Here is a 19228-nt window from a genome sequence, read left to right as displayed (position 1 = left end):
AAGACGAAACAAAGATCAACAATTTTTGCTTGTCATAAAGTTATGTGAACTGCCTTTTCAATACTCCATTGATAGTACAATTTTTGCTTTCTTTTTCTTCTCAGCTGATTAGATCTGCAATGACATTCATAATCTATCATCTAAAATTCAAAAGATAACAGGATGTTCAACTCTACAAGCTGTGTGATATATATGCATGATGACAAACATTGGATCAGAATTTCCTGCCAGGTTAAACGATATAATGTCCTAGAATGTTAAAAGAAGCATCATAATAGCATAATTTTACCATGAGTAGTTCTCTAATTGTCCAACCTGCACTATATTTGAAGTCATGCAAAGAAGTAAAATCAAGGATCACCAAAGAAAGTGGTTAAAGGGGATTCAAACCCCAAAAGAATTTCAAGCTATTTCGTATAGTCACAATCAAGATTGACAACTACAACAGATCCCTGAAACTATAGTACATTTCTTTTTAAGGTTGTAGTTAATTTCGACCATGGGAATTATTAGAGAAGGTCTAAAGCTCAGCCATCTCCTGTACTTGATGCCAAACCCATCCCTATAAGCTGACCACCATAGATCATCTAGACCCTGGTGCTTATAACTAGAGCAAACCAAAATCCAGTTTGGCAGCATCTCAGTAACAGCCTGAATCATAAGAACTGATGCTTTTTTATTATTTGAACCCAGCGCTTTGTGACAATGGAACCTAACAGCAAAAAAGGATCATGCTTGATTTTTTAGCTTCACAACATAAATTGAAGCATATTTGAGAAATAAAAGAAAGTTCAATATTTCTCCTAGAAGAAGCAGGTAGATGTTGTTTTTGCCCTACATACAGAGGTTCATTTCATCAGGCTCCACCTCCAAGTGCAACCAGCAAAAAGGGAACATCAATCCTAACATCTCAATTTTCTGAAAAGCATGCAACAGGAGAAAGAAGCCTTCAAGTGTTTCTTTCCAGTGATTAGATTTGTTAAGATTTGCCCTAACGAAATCGGAAGAGAGAAGCAAGAAGCAAAATGGAAAATGAACTATGAGAATTCATATCCAAGTTTATATCAAACATAAGCATCCCCTTCAAACTACACACAATGGCTGAATGCCATTATTCTTACATTTTATTTTTAATATCAGACAGGCCTAGCTTACATTAAACCGTAAGAAACTTGGCTCTAACTACTGCACAAATCTGGAGCTGAATATGATTCCTTTCCACCACCATGTATTCATGCCTACCAAATAAGAGGCCTTTATCTTATGATTGATGTTTTCAAGTATAAAAGAGTAGTGTTGTGTAAACTACCATCAAGGGTCATGCTCAGTCACTACACTAACAATAAACCCAATGAATGGACATATGAAAGATGAGCCTTCCATGCCTCGTTGTCACCTACCAACATCAAATAAAATATTCTCACTAATGCACATTCTCTATTATTTATGAAAATTAAAATACTTTCACTATCTTCATTGATGGTGGATAAAATGAACTACATCAAAATTCTGCTTTCAGGCTTTTGTTAATTGAGGTTGGTCATTCCTTCAAATTATGGAGCACATACCATAGCAGAGAACAAAGTTGTCGACCACCAGACGGTTATGATAACTAATGAAATGATATAAATAAAGATAAGACAATGACCACATTATTGAAGTCCCTCACAAATAGGGTTGCAAATGAACTGAGCTACTCATCATTCATGTTGGCCCAGCTTGGTAATAGCCTCATTACCTTGAATCCAGACCAAGCTCAAGCCTCATCTTGAAGCCTGTTTAATAAAGAAGTGATGTAAAGCAGAAGCAACATAGGAGAGATCCCAAGGAAAGTAATAAAAGAAGAAAACTTCTATTCTTTAACTCAAACTAATTCAAAATCTGAATGTACCTCAAATGCATAAATATTTCTTTTTACAACAGAAAAAACTCTAACACCAAAAGAATTCTACAACTTGCTAAATCTTAAACTGTCAGAAAAGGTAGTCGGGTGCCATGTTTTTTAATGACTTGGCAGGTAACTGCATATCTGACAAAAATTCTGCCAAGCTCCATACATTTCAGCAATTTCCATTAATGATTCTGATTCCACCTGACTCCATCTGCATCCAAGTATGGAAGTAATGGAACAGCAGTCACCCATTCCAATTCCTTGATTCCCAATTCCAACTAGCATTCCTATCCTCTCATTCCCCCTGTCTACACAGGGCCTTACAATATTGTACAGCTTCAGATAATCTCCATCAAGTATTTTTCAAGTGCTAATGACTCAAGAGCCCATGCCTAGTAATAAAAAAGGCAAAGGGATATTGACTTGACAAAGAATTAATACCTTCTGCAGTAAGATACAGTTAGTCATCATTATCACTACTTATCTGGGATTCATCATCTTCTTCTCCATAAAGAACATCTTCAACTTCTTCATCTTCATCTTCATCTTCACTTTCATCCACCTGGTGACCATGTTGTATTTGACTTATGTTTTGGGAAGCCTTATCAATCTGTTAAAAGAAAGAAATAAAGTCAAATGCCAAAAAAAATCATACAACATATACTGAACTAAGGTGAGGATGTGAAGTTACTAACCTGTGCCATTACAAGCTGCAAACCACCTGATAGCTGTAATAAAGATTGAACAGCCGTCCCTCTAGATTTGGTGCTCTGAGAGGGGAAAAAACATCATTCAAGTCCTCCACACTATGAATTATGACCCTAGAAGAGTATGAATAAAGTGCAACAACATTTTGGGGAACAACCCAATAGGAACAGCAGAGCATGAAAACTATGTGCAAACTATAGAACCTACAAATATTATGCATATCACAAAGACCCTAGAAGGCCAGCTGTAGATATCATTTGACATAGTGGAAAGAACTAAGATGGTCAAATATTTATTTCCCAGCCCACAAAACTGAGAAGGAGCAGAGGTCAGGATCATGAATACAGACCCCAACTTTAGGACTTCAAGTTCCCAAAATCAAGACTTTGATCTTTAAGTAGATGTCTAGCTGTAAGGAAAGGTTCTCCTGTTGAAGTCTAGATTTTGACGAAACCTATATTGAATTACAGAAATTATATATTTCACTATTTCAGTGAGCTGTTATTTCAAGTCAAACAAAACCCAACTGAAGTTCTAATCATACATCACAGGACCACTATGGCAGGAGCTTAAGGGCTGGGAACACTCTAGGGAAAAGCTTTGGCTCTGTTTTGCATCTCCAGCTGATCTCAGCCTATCCCAACCAACAACCCTACTGTCAATACCAAGGTATTTTTAGATGTTGAACAAGCCCAATAATATATCAGTTGTTGTCATATAAAAATAAAAAAACCCATGCACAGCTTCTTCTTTTTTCTTTTCACTTTTTGCCCAAAAAATAATAATCAAACTTTAGAATAACATGAATTTTCCTGATTCAGAAAATGATTTAATTTCTATATTAATATAAACATTAATATATAACATCAATGCAGATAAATGGACTAATGAATAATACACTATACAGATTCTATTTACATCAATAGTACTACTATAGATTGTAATCATGTAATATTAAAATTGATAAACTTGAATGGCATTGCCTATAAAGTAACTACACTAATTGACTGGTTCCCTGATATAGATTCACATTCAATGGTATTCAGAATTGTTAGAAGATAGTCATGATTTTCAAGTAAAGGCCACTCCTTCACCTTTTTGATACCCTATAAGCCTCTTCATTTACACAAAAACAGTCAAACATTATCAATTTATACATAGAAACTAAGTAAATTTTCCCCATCATCTTTTCATACTGTCAACAAACCACAAAGGGGAAGGACTCACAGAATTAAAAATTTCTAATACTAACAACAAAAGCAAGCTCATAAATAAAAAGACATACATGAAGGAGAAATGAAGAAAACAAGACTTTACCTGGTGCAAGAAATCAAGAAGCTGGGTCATTGGTTCGAGAGATACTATGTGTTGACTATGATTCACTAATATAGTATAAATCCATGGGAGGACATAGTTTCCACTGCATGACCTGTTGAAGACAACCAAAGCTCTGAGGCAGTAAAAGCAAACACCGACTTGGGCACCGCCTGGCTCATATATATCTAAAAGTACTGGTGAAAATTGGCTGATTTGACTTTTAAGTTTAGAAAAATAAAAACGAAGAGAAAGAGGAGGAAGAAGAAGAAGAAGAAGAAGAAGAAGAAGAAGAACCTCCCCCATATATCAATTCTAAGGTCCACTCTTTTCTCCCTGACATGGGTACAATCTCCCTCATATTTTGTACAAATGACAGGTAAAAATTGAATGCTTTAAAGAAGTCAGCCCCAAAACATATAAGGAAAATTTTCATGTCAAACAAAAAGAATAAAGGAGGAAAAAAAAACAGTAACTCTGAGCAAATAAGAAATTTGTACTTTCTTTCAACACAAGCAAATATGCACAACCTTTCTTTAAAAATAAAATAAAATAAGTTACATGTGCTTGCATCTCTCAGTCACAACATCTTCCAATGTTGTAATTCAATCTTTTGCATTTTATGGTGATGATCAGAAGCAAATGGATCAGAATCCCCTTGCACACCATAACCATTTTTACATTATTTTTGTTAAAATCCAAAGTTGTTATTCAACTAAAGGTAGACCATAGACAATTATCAATCAAGTACTCTGAGTGGATTTTGGAACCACAAATTGGGTATGGAGGATTGACTAAACAAGGATTGAAATCACACAAGTTAAGGGTATCTCTATATTTTATTTAAAATATGTAGCAAGCTCATTAAATGGGTCTCAATCAAGTTCAGTTGATAGTTGACGGTTTATTTTGAGTAAATGATAGTTAATATTTTATTTGTGTAAAAGAATAATAGTTTTTATAAGTCAACAACTTTGCTTATATTCATGCTCAGACATCACACAGCGCATCATACACTATCAGTTGAATATGGAAAAAAAAATCATCAACGTACCTAAATAAAAAGAAAAAGAAAAGACAAGAAATAGATGATTGCCACAATATATGGGAATTCATATTATAAACTTAGGGATCCCTAGATAAAGAAAACAAAAAAGGGCATCTGTTGCAAGAATAGAGGCGCATACCTTGATTGCCACATAGTCACCAAGACTTTCAACAACTCATATGCATCGCCAGGTATTATAGACGAAACAGCTGCCCTCATCTGATGGAGAAGATATATAGAGAAAGAGTCATAAGACAAACTGAAATAGAAAAAACAAACACATGAAACCAAAAATACACCACTAGCAATCTCTTTTCTATTTCCGCAAAGAAACACACCTTCTTTGGAGGCATATTTTCTTCAATACTGATACCCTTAAATTTTGTAGAATTAAGCATTGAATTGGATGTAAGATCATCTTTGTTATCAAGCAACCCTAATGATCTCAGCTGCTCCTCCAAACAAGAAGTTTCATTGGAAGCTTCAACTGATTCCAAGTCATCTGCATGTACTAACATAACAAAAAAAATTGGACCAGGAAGAAGCAAAATCCCTGAAGGGTAACTCCCTAACAGGAGTAGTTAAGTACAAAAATATTATGACCATATACTTTGAGAACCTTTTCCACTATACCAAAAGATGAAGTCACAATTCAAGTAGTTTTAACAGGAAGGGAAATTCTGAAAGACGAGTTTATTGTTGATTTGTGCACATCTGAGTTTGTCAAGAATTTGCTCAACTTAAACAAGAGTCTAACATTGAGATATACACCAAATATTAAGATATCAAGATATTTACAATGCCACCAACAACTCCAGACAGCTCAAGGAAATTCATTAGATTGCACAAAATTCAGGATATTAACTCAGCACACAACCCTTCTGAAGACATAAAAGTCCACACTGCTTCCATCAACAAAAGCAGTGGAACAAACCCATAAAACATCAATCACCAAACACAAAACAGGATTTATGATCATATTTATTAAAGATGGCATATTCTTACATCAAAATCCAAGCCCATTGCCATCCTCATCCTCTTGTCAGTAAATATTGTTAATGTTGAACTGAAAATCCAACTTTTCAATGGGTAACTTGCTCTCTTGTCGAGTAGAGCAAATAACCACAGGAAGGCATCTTTATTTCATGAATATGAGCCTTAAACATGAGGTAGGATTTAAATTCAAAATTCTGCCAACCACATTCAGTTCATTTAATTTTACCTCCTCTCTGCTTCTTCCTCCATCTTGAGGTCAAAATCTAGCTTCCTAGTTCCAACTTCCATTAGTGTTTCTTCAATTTTCCTTTCCTCTACCAAATGGCAGTGGAGTCTATATTGTGTCTCCAAGCATATGCAAAAGGAAATACGGGATAGACCAAAGTACCACAAGAACATGTCATTGCTTTTAGTGTGAGGAGAGATTTAAAACCAAATTTCCATCAAAACCATTTGATTCATGTAACCATTCTTATAGACATCCTTCAGGATGATCAGGCTCAACAAACCATCTTGACGAAAATATTAATGGTCAAGGAACCATTGTAGGCCCCCAATAAAATGGAGATTGCCCCAGTGAAAGCAACCAATAATTCAGTGACTCTACCAACAAATTACATAAGAGTTGTGTAGCTAAAATTAGGAAACTGCTCTGGAAGAAAGTTAAGCGTACCTTTGCTTTCCACAGCCTTATTTTGACTCCTGACATTCATCAAATCATCAGCCATTATCTCATCGGGGTCAATATTTGAGTTTTGATATCTTTTATTTTTGTCATGAAAATAAAAAATCTTGGGGATTGGAAGCAAGGCTTCTTCAGCATTTGCACGGTCTAAAGCAGTAACTGTCAAATAATTAAACAAGTATTTAGTGATCCATATGAAATGTAGAACAAAAATTAAAAAAATTTCACATGGGATTATAGGGATAAATGTAAAAATTTCCATTTCTTTTTACCATCCACACAACAACTATTTGATATTTCAAAAAAAAATATGAAAACTTTCAGACTAACAAACCATAAACATCAAATCAAGCCAAAATTGTAAAGAGAAGACTTGGAGAACACTGAGAAAAATCATTCCTGAGGACACATGGATGAAACATTATAAAAGACAAAAAATAAAATAAAATAAAAATTAAAAAATCAAATGATCTAATTGTATGCATCAAAATCAAACAAATACTAATAATAAGAAGATATCACAGGAGTTGATGGCTCCCACCTAAAGAATCTCCATGCCAAAGGTTAAGATTGCCCTTTTTCACCCATCTTTGAGATTTTTATGGAACCATAAAAGATAAGGAAAATGGTCAAAGAAATGGGCAGCAAGAGACCACTACCATCCAGGTGTATCAATTTTGATCAGAAGCAAATCATTTTTGTATAAAACCTAGTTTATTCTATGAAAGAAAAACTTCATTGTAAATAAAATATGAATTTCCAAAACTTTTGTACAGGTTTCCCAGACATTAGGATCCATACTGTAGTGTTCAACTAATTAAAACAGAGTCAATAGTAAAAATTTTGATCAAGCCTTACCTCCATCTTTCACACCAAGCCCTTTCTTAGATTTATGAGACTGATCCATTGGTAGAAGGATACCATCCTGGGAGATGTTTATCTTGATGTCTGTGCCAGAATGCACTATGACTTTCTGAAATGACGGCTTTACTAGTGAACCATAGGCAACAAACACATCACCTGATGCAGGTTTGACAACACCTTGTAATTTCGCAGCAAATATTGTAGGCAAGCCCTTGTGATTCTTAGAGAAGTTGTCTTCAAGAGATACTGAAACTTTTGTGGGCTTTGTATTACGTAAGTCCTCCATATTCTTTGCATACCAAAAATAACAAACACCAATTTCAGAAATAGCCAAGACATATAAGCCTGACTTATCTGTATCCCCATTGTCAATGCACCTGCTATCTAGGAAGACAGCAGGGTGCTCCATTGCAAGAACACAGCTGGCTGACTGTTTTTTGCTACCATCAATTCTCCAAACAGCAATATATCTCTCACCAATAGCAGATGATAGGATGTACTCCCCATCATCAGTAAAGATCATACAGCGAACAGCTCCCTGTTAATGAGTGAAGAGATAACTTACTCAACTATGAACAGAAAATAAAAAAGATAACCAGTTTACTCCACACATCAGGTTGATTGTTTTGAACGAGATGAAATAGGAGTAAACTCAATAAGAAATATAAAAACTGAATAGGACTCACAGGATGACCAGAAAACTTCTGTATCTTCTTGTGATCAGAAGAATTGAAGATCTTTAATTGAGCAGCTGCAGTTGCCAATACCTTCCCATCTGAGGTGGACAAATTCCCATCCAAGTAGCATTATCAAAAAAAGAAGAGTAATCAGCATACTGAAAAATCTTGCATTCTAGTTTCCAGCATAGACAATTTCCTGTCTTCCCAGTGGCTTTTAATGCTTTATTCTTGTAATATTAGTAAATTGTCCATTTAGTGTATGCATTTAATAGTAACCATAGAGCCATCTTCAAGACATGAGCTCCATCATTCCACATGACATTCTTCATAAAATATTTAATTCAGTTGACAATCAAACACTAATTTACCATTGAATAATGTGTTTGCTTCTACATAAAATAAAGCAACAGCAACTCAAAAGCTAAGGGCAAAGACCTGACGAAACAGACATGGATGATATTGCCTTTGTAGAAGCTCTAAACTTCCCCAATAGGTTTCCTACACTGGAATCGATTTTGGAAATCATCCCATCAGCTCCAGCAGCATAAATGCATGAACCATCAGTAGAACATGAAATAGCGCTAACACCCCTGCACATTGTAGAAGCAAATCCTGTTGATCAGGCATTCCAAGTGTAAATGCTGTGTTTTAACATTATGAATATTCAGCCCACATCATCCATCTAATTAATAGAGTTTGTCCATTAAATTCTCAGAGTGAGAGAGAGAGCGAGAGAGAGAGCGAGAGAGAGAGACCAGCATGCTACAAATGGCATTCCATCGCCTAAAACACAATAAACTTTTTTGGTCTCACCATCCAGTCACAGCAATATAATTTGAATTGAATAGTAATGGTTTAACTCAATTCCTCATTTTCTACCATGTCTTCTATGTACTTTAGACAGAAAATGTGCATTAGTATATCACATCACTGTATCTAATTTAAGAATCGATCATAAGAAGGAATTTGATGCAATTCAAATTGCAGATAAATAAATGAGATTATAGATGGGGGAATAAAAGGATAATATCATGGGTTTGAAAAACAAGGTTCATCCTTTGGTCCTAATAACACTTGCTATTTTTTTTTTATATATATAAGTAAACACACAGAAAAAATATATATTAGAAGAAAGGGCGCCTTAAGGTTGACCCAAAGCAGGAAAACCGAAGTGATGGGAGAGAGAGAGAGAGAGGGAGTGAGAAAGAGAGGGGACGTGAGGGAGAGTGAAGGCGCGTGCGACGGCGATAATGAGGAGTCCGGCGAGGCGAGTCGAAAGCGGTGCTTCTCGGTGGAATCTAAGACCTTCGAGCTTGCCCTCGACGAAAGGAAAGGACGGCGTCAGATCCTCATCGTGGAGAAGAAGCGGGGGGTCTCGACATGGGTTCGCTTAGGGCTGGAGAGTTTAGGGTTTTTTAAGGAAGGGTTAATCCATTGTATACGTGACGAAGAAGAAGGGAAATGGGAGAAGGAGTGGAGAGAAAGAGGCAAGCGGTTCACCTTGGCTCGGGGCTCCAACAGAGCGGGTGGTTTTTTAAGGTTGGGGGTTGTCGATCTGGAACGCAGAAGGTTCTGCATCTTCTTACCGAGAGGTAGGAGGGACAGAAAAGGATGGACGGACATGGCGGAGATGATCTGTCAAATGGAAAAGTTGGCTGGCAGAAGAATGGAGTTACAGGAAGATCGGGCCGACGGAAAAACCTCTCCGGTGAAGTCATACGCAGAAGCAGTCAAGCACAACAACTGGAAAGGCACAAATGCGATCAAGATGAAGGTCTCGAGGGAGGAGATGGCTGGAAATCTACAGAAGCTGAACACTGCCTTGTCGAGAGCTGGAAATCCAACAAAAAGGAAGAAGAAAATATGGAGAGGCTGGGGAGGCTTTGGGCGAGCTCGTGGGGCTTAAAAAGCAAGCTAGGGCTGGCCAAGCTGGAGCGAGGTAGGGTTTTGCTGGAGTTTGAAGACATAAGAGAGGCTCACCGAGTGGTCTCATCCGGGAGCATAGCAATAGGAGGAGTCCACTTGAGGTTAGAACTCTGGAATTCAAAGACGGGCTGTTGGGTAGAGAAGGAGATGATTCAGGAAGCCTGGCTTAAAATCTTTGGTTTGCCAATCTCGTTATGGAGCCCGACGATACTGAAGAAAATAGGGGATGAATGTGGGGGATTTGTCGAAATTGATGAACGGACAAGGACGATGGGGGAAATTCAATGGGCTAGGATTCTGGTCAAACTAAGAGGCGATTTTAGACCGAGTATGTTAGAAATTCAGGTAGAGGAGGAGATTTACTCTTTGTCGCTGTGGTGGGAAGTTAGACCGGTGGTGAGAAGGAGCTTTTCCGCGGCGGAAAGCAGCAGGAGAACCAAGGACAGGGATGATATGCTTTCACGCGCGGAGAAGAGCGTGGGGAAGGATCTGAGAGGAGCGGGAATCGAGGGACTGCTCCTGCCAGATGATGGGAAGGCTCTGCAGGAGAATGGGCCGGACTTAGGGCCCGGGAACCAAGTCCATGGCCCGTTGCCTAGGAACTGGGACTATTCAGATGGCAAAATGGCTGGGTCGTCCTCATATGGCCCAAATATGAGTATTAAGGAGCAGGAGAAGGATGGTGGGCTGGTTAAGCTAGATGGGCTTTTGGGCCGAAAATTAAAAGGAAAATCAAAGGTGGCTGGTGAGTCAGAGGCAGGCCCATGTAACTGGGCTGCTGAGCTGGGCTGCCACTCTTTTGCAGAAATGGAAGGATGGGAAAGGGAGGGCCCAATTGCTGCCCAAGAGAAGGCTGGTCTTTTGGGCCGTTTTATCTCCAAAACAGGATCCACTCCAAAGGATCCCTTGCTGTGCTGGGAACCAGTAGAGATCAGAAGGGAACAGAGGGATAAAGGCCTATCCTTGACTGACCGTGCGCTTAAAGAAGAAGCCAAGAGGTATGTCCTGAATTCCAATCCTAAAGGAAATCGGGCTATGGGGGATTCTTCTTCTCTCTCTTCTAATTTTGATCGGGCTCTAGAGGGGGAGTCTTTTGATCATCCAGGGGGATTAGAGGAGGAGTTATGGGGGGATAAGTCAACTTGGCTAACAGTCTATGAGGGGAGTGTCGAAAAAGAGAAGGGATTCTGGAAGTTGGGAGAGGCCAATAAAAACCGAGGCAAGGTTAGGGGCAAGGAGGGGAATGTTGATGCATCAGGACCTCAAGACAACGAAAATGAGAAAGAGGAACTATGGGGGGATTGCAGTTTAGCAAAATTTAGTGAATTTCTGGGATTCTCTACGGAGGGGTTGGAGAGGGAGATATTGAACTTTCTGACTAAAATCAGAAAGAGGAGGGAAAAGATCCACAGTAAGGAGCTCTTGGAGAAAACCAAATTCGAAAGGGAACTAAAGAGGCTGGAATGCTCAGTCAATTATGAGGGGGGGAATAAGCAGAAAGGTCTTGTTCAGGGCAAGGGGAATCAGCTGATAGTTGTCCAATGAAGCTAAAGATTATAAGTTGGAATGTGAGGGGAGCTAATGATAGCTCTAAGAGGAAAATTATTAAGAACTATATAAGGAGTCAGAGGGTGGACCTAATGTGTATTCAGGAAACCAAGATTCAGGAGATGTCGGAAGGCATTGTGAGAAGCCTGGGTACAGGAAGATTTTTAGATTGGAGAGTCCTTAATGCGGAGGGGGCTGCGGGTGGCATTTTGATTTGGTGGGACAAGAGGGTCTTGGATATATTGGATTGGGAGGAGGGTCTTTTTACTCTGTCTTGTAGATTCAAGACTATTGAAAATGGGGCTACTTGGGTTTTTACGGGAGTGTATGGTCCTTTTACTAAAGTGGAAAGGGAAGGTATGTGGGAGGAACTTGGGGCGATAAGAGGTCTTTGGGACGATCCTTGGTGTCTTGGTGGGGACTTCAATGTCATTCTGTTTCAACAAGAAAGGAGCAGCCAAAGTAGAATCAGTTCAGCCATGAGGAGATTTGCAGAGACTGTGGATGAATTAGAGCTGGTGGACTTGCCTCTGCAGGGGGGAGAGTTCACCTGGAATGGGGGACTTAATAATCAGGCGTGGGCGAGGCTAGACAAATTTTTAGTCTCCCAAAGCTGGTTAGATCAGTTTAATGGAGTCACTCAGATCAGGTTGTCTCGTCCAATTTCTGATCATTTCTCAATCGTGTTAGAGGGGGGTGGAATTAGAAGAGGCCCCACCCCGTTTAGATTTGAAAATATGTGGCTGAAGGTTGAGGGGTTTAAAGACATGGTGAGATCATGGTGGCAGGGGATTGAAGTCAGGGGCAGCGCTAGCTTCAGATTGAATGTTAAAATGAAGGAAATTAAAAAGAATCTGAGAGTTTGGAACAAAGAGGCTTTTGGGAGGCTGGAGACCAATAAAGCTGTAGCCTTGGAGCAAGTAGACTATTGGGATAGGGTGGAAAGTGAGAGAAACTTGACTGTGGAGAAAGCTGACTTAAAAAAGGAAGCCAAGGACCCATTTAAGAAATGGGTGCTGTTGGAGGAAGCCCATTGGAGACAGCATTCAAGGGAGATTTGGTTAAGGGAGGGGGACAGAAATACGGGGTTCTTCCATAGAATGGCTAGTGCACACCGAAGAAACAACACTATGGGCAGAATTAAGGTTAATGGGGAGTGGCTGATAGAGAAGCAGGAGGTGAGAGAAGGAGTTGTAAACTCGTTTCAGCAGGTGCTTTCTGAAGACATGGTCTGGCAGGCGGATATTGGTAGCATCCAGGTGGGTTGCATCAGCCAGCAAGAAGCAGAGAGTCTGGAAGTCCCTTTTTCAGAGAGCGAGATTCATTCGGCACTGATGGAGATGAATGGGGATAAAGCCCCAGGCCCGGATGGTTTTACTGTAGCCTTTTGGCAAAACGTATGGAACTTTACAAAAGAGGAGATCATGGAGATGTTTAAAGAGTTTCATGAGCATAATGTCTCTGTTAGGAGCCTCAACAACACCTTCTTGGTGTTGATTCCTAAGAAAAGCGGGGCGGAGGACCTGGGAGACTTTAGACCTATTAGCCTATTGGGGGGCTCTACAAACTTTTGGCTAAAGTCTTAGCTAATAGGCTCAAAAAGGTGATTGGTAAGGTGGTATCTGGCGCTCAGAATGCCTTTGTTATGGGAAGACAAATTCTGGATGCTTCCTTAATTGCTAATGAGGTGATAGATTCGTGGCAGAAGAGAAAGGAAAAGGGCATTATCTGTAAATTGGATATAGAAAAAGCGTATGACAGCATCAATTGGAAATTCTTAATGAAGGTCCTTCAAAAAATGGGCTTTGGGACCAAGTGGGTGGGATGGATGTGGAATTGTGTGTCCTCTGCTAAATTCTCTATTCTTGTTAATGGAGTGCCAGCTGGGTTTTTCCCTAGCACTAGAGGGCTTCGTCAAGGGGATCCTCTATCCCCTTACCTCTTTGTTATGGGAATGGAGATTCTGGACGTTCTTATCAGGAGAGCGGTGGAGGGGGGATATCTAACAGGGTGCAATATTCGGGGTGGTAGAAGATCTTCATTGAATATCTCTCATCTATTCTTTGCTGATGATACTATTGTGTTTTGTGAGGCGAGCAAAGAGCAAGTATCTCATTTAAGCTGGCTTCTCTTTTGGTTTGAAGCGGCCTTGGGACTTCGTATTAATCTAGCCAAAAGCGAAATCATCCCAGTTGGAGAAGTGGAGGAGATTCTTGAGTTGGCAGCTGAGTTAGGGTGCAGGGTGGGGTCTTTGCCCTCTCTCTATTTGGGGCTCCCTTTAGGGGCCCCCAATAGAGCTTCTTCTATATGGGACGGAGTGGAGGAGAGGGTCAGGAGGAGACTTGCTCTTTGGAAAAGACAGTACATCTCCAAAGGGGGGAGGATCACTCTCATAAAAAGTACCTTGGCTAGTATGCCAATTTACCAAACGTCTATCTTCCGCATGCCCAAGTCCGTTGCTAAAAGAGTGGAGAAAACCCAAAGAGATTTCCTATGGGGGGGTGGACACTCGGGAGGAAAAGTTCATCTAGTTAAATGGGAAGTGGTCTGTTCAGAAAAACTCAAGGGTGGGCTAGGGTTAAGGAGAATAGCCACTCTGAATAGAGCCTTGCTGGGCAAGTGGATTTGGAGGTTTGCTTGTGAAAAGGATAACCTTTGGAAACAAGTGATCTCTACGAAATATGGGCAAGAGGAACATGGATGGAGGTCTAAGAAGGTCAATGGGGCGGCTGGAGTAGGGGTTTGGAAGGAGATTATGAAAGAATCAGAATGGTGCTGGGAGAATTTGGCTTTTATAGTTGGGAAGGGTTCCAAAATAAAATTTTGGAAAGACAAATGGTGCACTGATACTCCGTTGTCCCAATGTTTCAACCATCTTTTTGTCCTTGCTGCGCATAGAGACGCCACGATTGAGGAAATGTGGGATCAAGATTCGGGTCAAGGAGAGTGGAATCTTGTTTTTGAGAGGGACTTTAATGACTGGGAGTTGGACATGGTTGGTGATTTGCTCCATACTTTGAGGGGTCATAGGCCTTCACTGGGGGATGACTCTGTTAACTGGAGGCAAGGAAGGAATGGCTTTTTCAGGGTTAAAGATGCTTATAGGCTGTTGGATAAACCTAATGATACAGTGTTTCCCGCAAAGAAAATATGGTTGGATAGGGTGCCAACTAAAGTATGTTTTTTTGCTTGGGAGGCCACTTGGGAGAAGGTGCTCACTCTGGATAGGCTTCAGATAAGAGGGGTGCAACTACCAAATTGTTGTTTTTTGTGTGACTGTGAAGAAGAAAATGTAAATCATATTCTTTTACACTGTATAGTGACTAGAGTCCTTTGGGATATTATTTTTGGGTTGGTAGATGTCAAGTGGGTCCTCCCAGAAACTGTAAAGGAGACTCTTATCTCCTGGAGGGGCTCATTTGTAGGGAAGAAAAGGAAAAAGATTTGAAAATCCATTCCGTTATGTATTTTTTGGACGGTTTGGAAGGAGAGGAATAGATTAGCTTTTAGGGGGGGTGAGTTGAATATTCAGAGATTAAAGAATTTTTTTGTTTGTAACCTGTGGAATTGGGCCAAAGTGTATTTAGATGAGGAGTCTTTCTCCCTTATAGGTTTCTTGGAGTGGATAGCTTCCACTTGAGGGGAGGTAGTTCTTTCTGGTCCTTTTCTTTTTTGGGTTGTAGCCAACTTGTATACTCCCTGTATGCTTTGTGGCGTTTAGCCTTTTTAATGAATATCTTGCTTACTTATCAAAAAAAAAAAAAAAAGGTTGACCCAAAGCATACAGAGGGCATACAAGAGGCGCCAAAAAGCAAGAACAAAAAGAAGAGGAAATACAAAATATTACCAGCCCTCATTTAGAACTCAACCAATCAAAAAAGTTGATTAAAGGAAGAGGTCCTTCATTTATAATCAACTTAGTCCAAAACCAAAAATTACATACAAAAGAATTTTTCATCCTATGAATTGAAAGCTCCTCATTTTCAAAAGCAATTATATTTCTTTCCTTCCAAACCACCCAAAAAAGACATAAGGGGGTTGTCATCCACACCTTACTACGCTTCTTGCCCATGTTGATACCATGCCAACCAAGAAGGGTATCTCTAACCAAATAAGGAAGCACCCACATCACTCCAAAAAGAGCAAACAATAACTCCCATAAAATTCTTGCCTTGGTGTAATGAATTAGAATATGATCAATAAACTCTTCTTCCGCACAACAAAGGAAGCATCTATTAGCTAAAGTCCACCCCCTATTTTTAAGTTGATCCAAAGTTGACACCTTACCCCAAGAGGCTTCCCAAGCAAAAAAAAAAACCACTTTAGTAGGAACACAAGGGCTCCAAATGATGTTCTTTGAAAACTGAATAGCACTTCTTGAATCTAGAGCACTATAAAGAGATTTTACAAAAAAAATCTCATCCTTAGTCTCTTTCCACAGCACTCTATCTTCCAAATTAGGATTAAGACTCCTTCTTTGTATTGTCACTAGTAACTTCCCCACCTCCCAATCATTGAAGGGCCTAGAGAACCTAGGACTCCAACCCCCTTCCTCGCCCATTGAGTCCCACAACTCCACTAACCAAGCCTCTTTAGAAGCTGCTAAGGCATACAAAGAGGAGAAAGAATCACAAAGAGCAATGTTCTCGCACCATTTGTCTTTCCAAAATTTTACTCTTCTACCATTCCCCACAACTTTGTTTTGCAAAAGAGACTCTTCCTTCTTGATTTCCTTTCAAAATCCCACACTAAACCCCTCCCTCACATCCCTAGTACACCACCCCCCTTCTTCCTCCCCAAACTTCCTACTAACCAAACCTCCTAATAATACTTGCTATATTGCATTAATTAGAAGGAATCAGGGTTAATTAAGTGTGAAGCATGAAATTGTTTAGGAAATTTGTGTCAAGATATGTTAGAATGAAAGAAAGTTTGAATATTGCTCCACGGTAGGATTGGGTTTTTTTCATGGCATAGGATTTTTTTTCTTAGGCTGGGATGGATTGGGTTCAACTAGGCAATATTTGCAACATGATGATGATTTCCTTCAAGTGTTTTAGGAATTCTATCAAAGACATGACTCTTTGGAGGATAGCATGTCTCTCCTTGTTGTGAATTGTGAGGGGAGAGAGGAACGCTAGGATTTTCAAGGGTACTTTGAGGACGCCGGAGATTATGTGGGATTCGCTTCAATTCTATGTTTCCTTTTGGGCTTATTGTATAGACATTTTTAAACCATATCCTTTGAGTGTAATTCAACTTAGTTGGCTGTCAATTTGTACACCCTAGGGTTGGGTCTACAAGTTCTAGTTTTGTCATACGTGTATAAGCCTTTTGTCCTTTTTGTATAGTCTTCCTTGTTTAGTAGAGGTTTACTCAATTTTTGGTTAGGTTTGTACATCATGGGGAGGACTTATCATCCTTCTCATGTTTTTCTCTTTTAATACAATTGTTTGCCTCAGTTCAAAAAAAAATTATTGCTCCAACAGTCAGGTCTGGGAATCAAGCCCTTCAGGAAGCTATAAGAGAGATAAATACCGCATCCAAACTCAAGTTAACTAACTGAAAGGAAACTCTAGCAACTTACGAAAAATGTACCTTTACATTTAAAAATAATGAAAAGAAAGAAAGCTGTTAGCAAGGAACTCACCCAGGATGGCAGTCACCAATTCTCCACTTCAACTCACCAGCAGATACATCAAGTGCTAAAACATCACCGCTGCCTGTTCCTAGCACTAATAATGAACATCGAAGCTTCCTTTTTTTCTGCCAATCATTAACAGATTACAAAATAAAGATATAGGTCACCAATCCAAAAATGTAATGGCAAAGCAATTCTTCAATTAAATTTAATTAAAACAACTTAACAAGGACCTTGCTGTCCAGAGACAACCACTTCAAGCAAGTATAATCAACTGAAAGGTGCCCTCTTTCAGGTTTGCTGCATAAATTAGTTGTGTCTGTTGATATGATGTCTGCAAATTCAGTCTGAACCTGACCCTTCAAAGTATCCCAAATCTGAACAGAGAAAAAGTAAAATTATAATCTACATGAACCGCTAAACAAACCACAGGTAACAACCTGTTTCCTCTTTCAACAAATATCCTTATCAATATACTTAAACATTCATATATACATTAAAAACTAATATAGATTTTCAGAAACATCTTACCAACCGGAAGAGGGTTCAAACAATAAACAAAGACAAAACAATTCTAGCACTGACCATTAAAGATCCAAAAGTATATCAAATTTAGTAAAAAGAAACAGACCAAAACCTACAAAATTATTGTTAAACAAGTGAAAAACAAAACATTAAATTATCTATTATCACTCTTGGAGACTGACAGTATGAAAATAAGTTCAAATGCCTCAGATTCCTGCACCTCCATTCTTAATTCCTAGCCTCTTCAACAACCAAGTTTCAAGTACCTTAATTCGTCCATCTCCAGAACTGATAGCAAAGAAGTCCAAAGAAGGGCTAAAGGTTGTTAATAAATCTCGGATATTCGATGGGCCCATGGTCCTGTATCAAAAGAATAAATTAAATGTCAAAGTCTTTACAATTCATAATTTACAAATTAGAAATGAAATTGTAGATATACGAGAGGTGTCCCAAGACGATATTAAGGGAGATTGACTGTAACTGCCTATTGATAAAGAAACAAAACAACTTACCATGACGAAAATAATATAGCTCAAAATCACAGTAGGAAGTGCCAAAAAAAGGTGGCAATCCTCTGAAACATATGATGAAGAAGAGATAAAAAATGTATAAGAAAGTCACAGCATTAAAAAATTTAAAGCTCGCCAATATGTTACCAATCCAGTAAATCATTTCATTAACTAAACTGATTCAGCACTTAAGCTCTAATAACCTTTGTTTGGTAGCGGAGAAAATGGAAGAGAAGGAGGAAAAAAATGCAATATCATGCTATCTGTTACTGAATCAAGCCAAACAATTCAGTTAAACTTGGCTGAACAGCAGTTTTAGCTTTCTCAGCCTGAGTAACGAAAATTCAAGATTTTATCTCTTTTACTTTCCTGCATTTTCTCAGCTTCCCGGTTTGTCTACGGACAAACTAGAGGAAAATAAAATAAAAAATAAAAAGAAAACTAAAACCAGGTATTTTCAGTTGTTCTCCGTAAAAAGCAAACGAAAAATCAACAGAACTAAATCCTGAGCAATTACCGATCCGGCTCAGGCTGAATTTCCTGTTCTCTTAGAAAATCTTATATAGCAGTTCCAATAAGGGACCGTCGTGCATCATCATACTAATTTTCCTCCGTTTTTCGGCAACCAAACAGAGGATAAACTTGTTTTAAGGAGATGATGCACGCTTACCTGTTTTGGCGACCGGCGGCGGCGAGAAGCGAAGAAAAAGAGAGAACGAGAGAGGGGTTTTACCTGTTTTGGCGACCGGCAGCGGCGCGAAGCAAAGAAAAAGAGAGAACGAGAGAGGGGTTTTAGGAACGCAGCCGCGTAGCTGCTCTTTTCACAAGGGCCCCCTTTTATTTCTTTTTCTTTTTTTCTTTTTTTTTTTCAATTTTAGGATTTTTCATTTTAG

General features: G+C 39.0%; 1 protein-coding gene across 3 annotated transcripts; it reads right to left on the bottom strand.

Annotated features, from left to right (window-relative positions):
- Positions 1–1832: 1832 nt before the first annotated feature.
- LOC117913893 (WD repeat-containing protein 43) lies at positions 1833–19140 on the bottom strand. 3 transcript variants are annotated; one of them, XM_034828994.1, is made up of 13 exons: positions 19069–19140; positions 18093–18186; positions 17535–17678; positions 17311–17426; positions 8622–8776; positions 8193–8281; positions 7501–8044; positions 6631–6801; positions 5300–5472; positions 5101–5180; positions 3917–4028; positions 2587–2661; positions 1833–2501 (listed from the first exon to the last, which is right to left on the bottom strand). In XM_034828994.1, the coding sequence occupies exons 2-13, from the start codon at positions 18180–18182 to the stop codon at positions 2352–2354; spliced, it is 1899 nt and encodes a 632-aa protein (XP_034684885.1). In that variant the 5' UTR covers positions 18183–18186; positions 19069–19140; the 3' UTR covers positions 1833–2351. The 3 variants fall into 3 exon arrangements, with proteins under 3 accessions (XP_034684885.1, XP_034684888.1, XP_034684886.1); XM_034828997.1 differs by having other exon boundaries at positions 5300–5463; XM_034828995.1 differs by lacking the exon at positions 19069–19140 and adding an exon at positions 18339–18360.
- Between the last annotated feature and the right edge of the window lie 88 nt (positions 19141–19228).

The sequence above is a fragment of the Vitis riparia genome, chromosome 5 (genome assembly GCF_004353265.1).
Source record: "Vitis riparia cultivar Riparia Gloire de Montpellier isolate 1030 chromosome 5, EGFV_Vit.rip_1.0, whole genome shotgun sequence".
In the NCBI taxonomy this organism is placed as follows: domain Eukaryota; kingdom Viridiplantae; phylum Streptophyta; class Magnoliopsida; order Vitales; family Vitaceae; genus Vitis; species Vitis riparia.
This window is presented reverse-complemented; position numbering and strand designations above follow the sequence as displayed.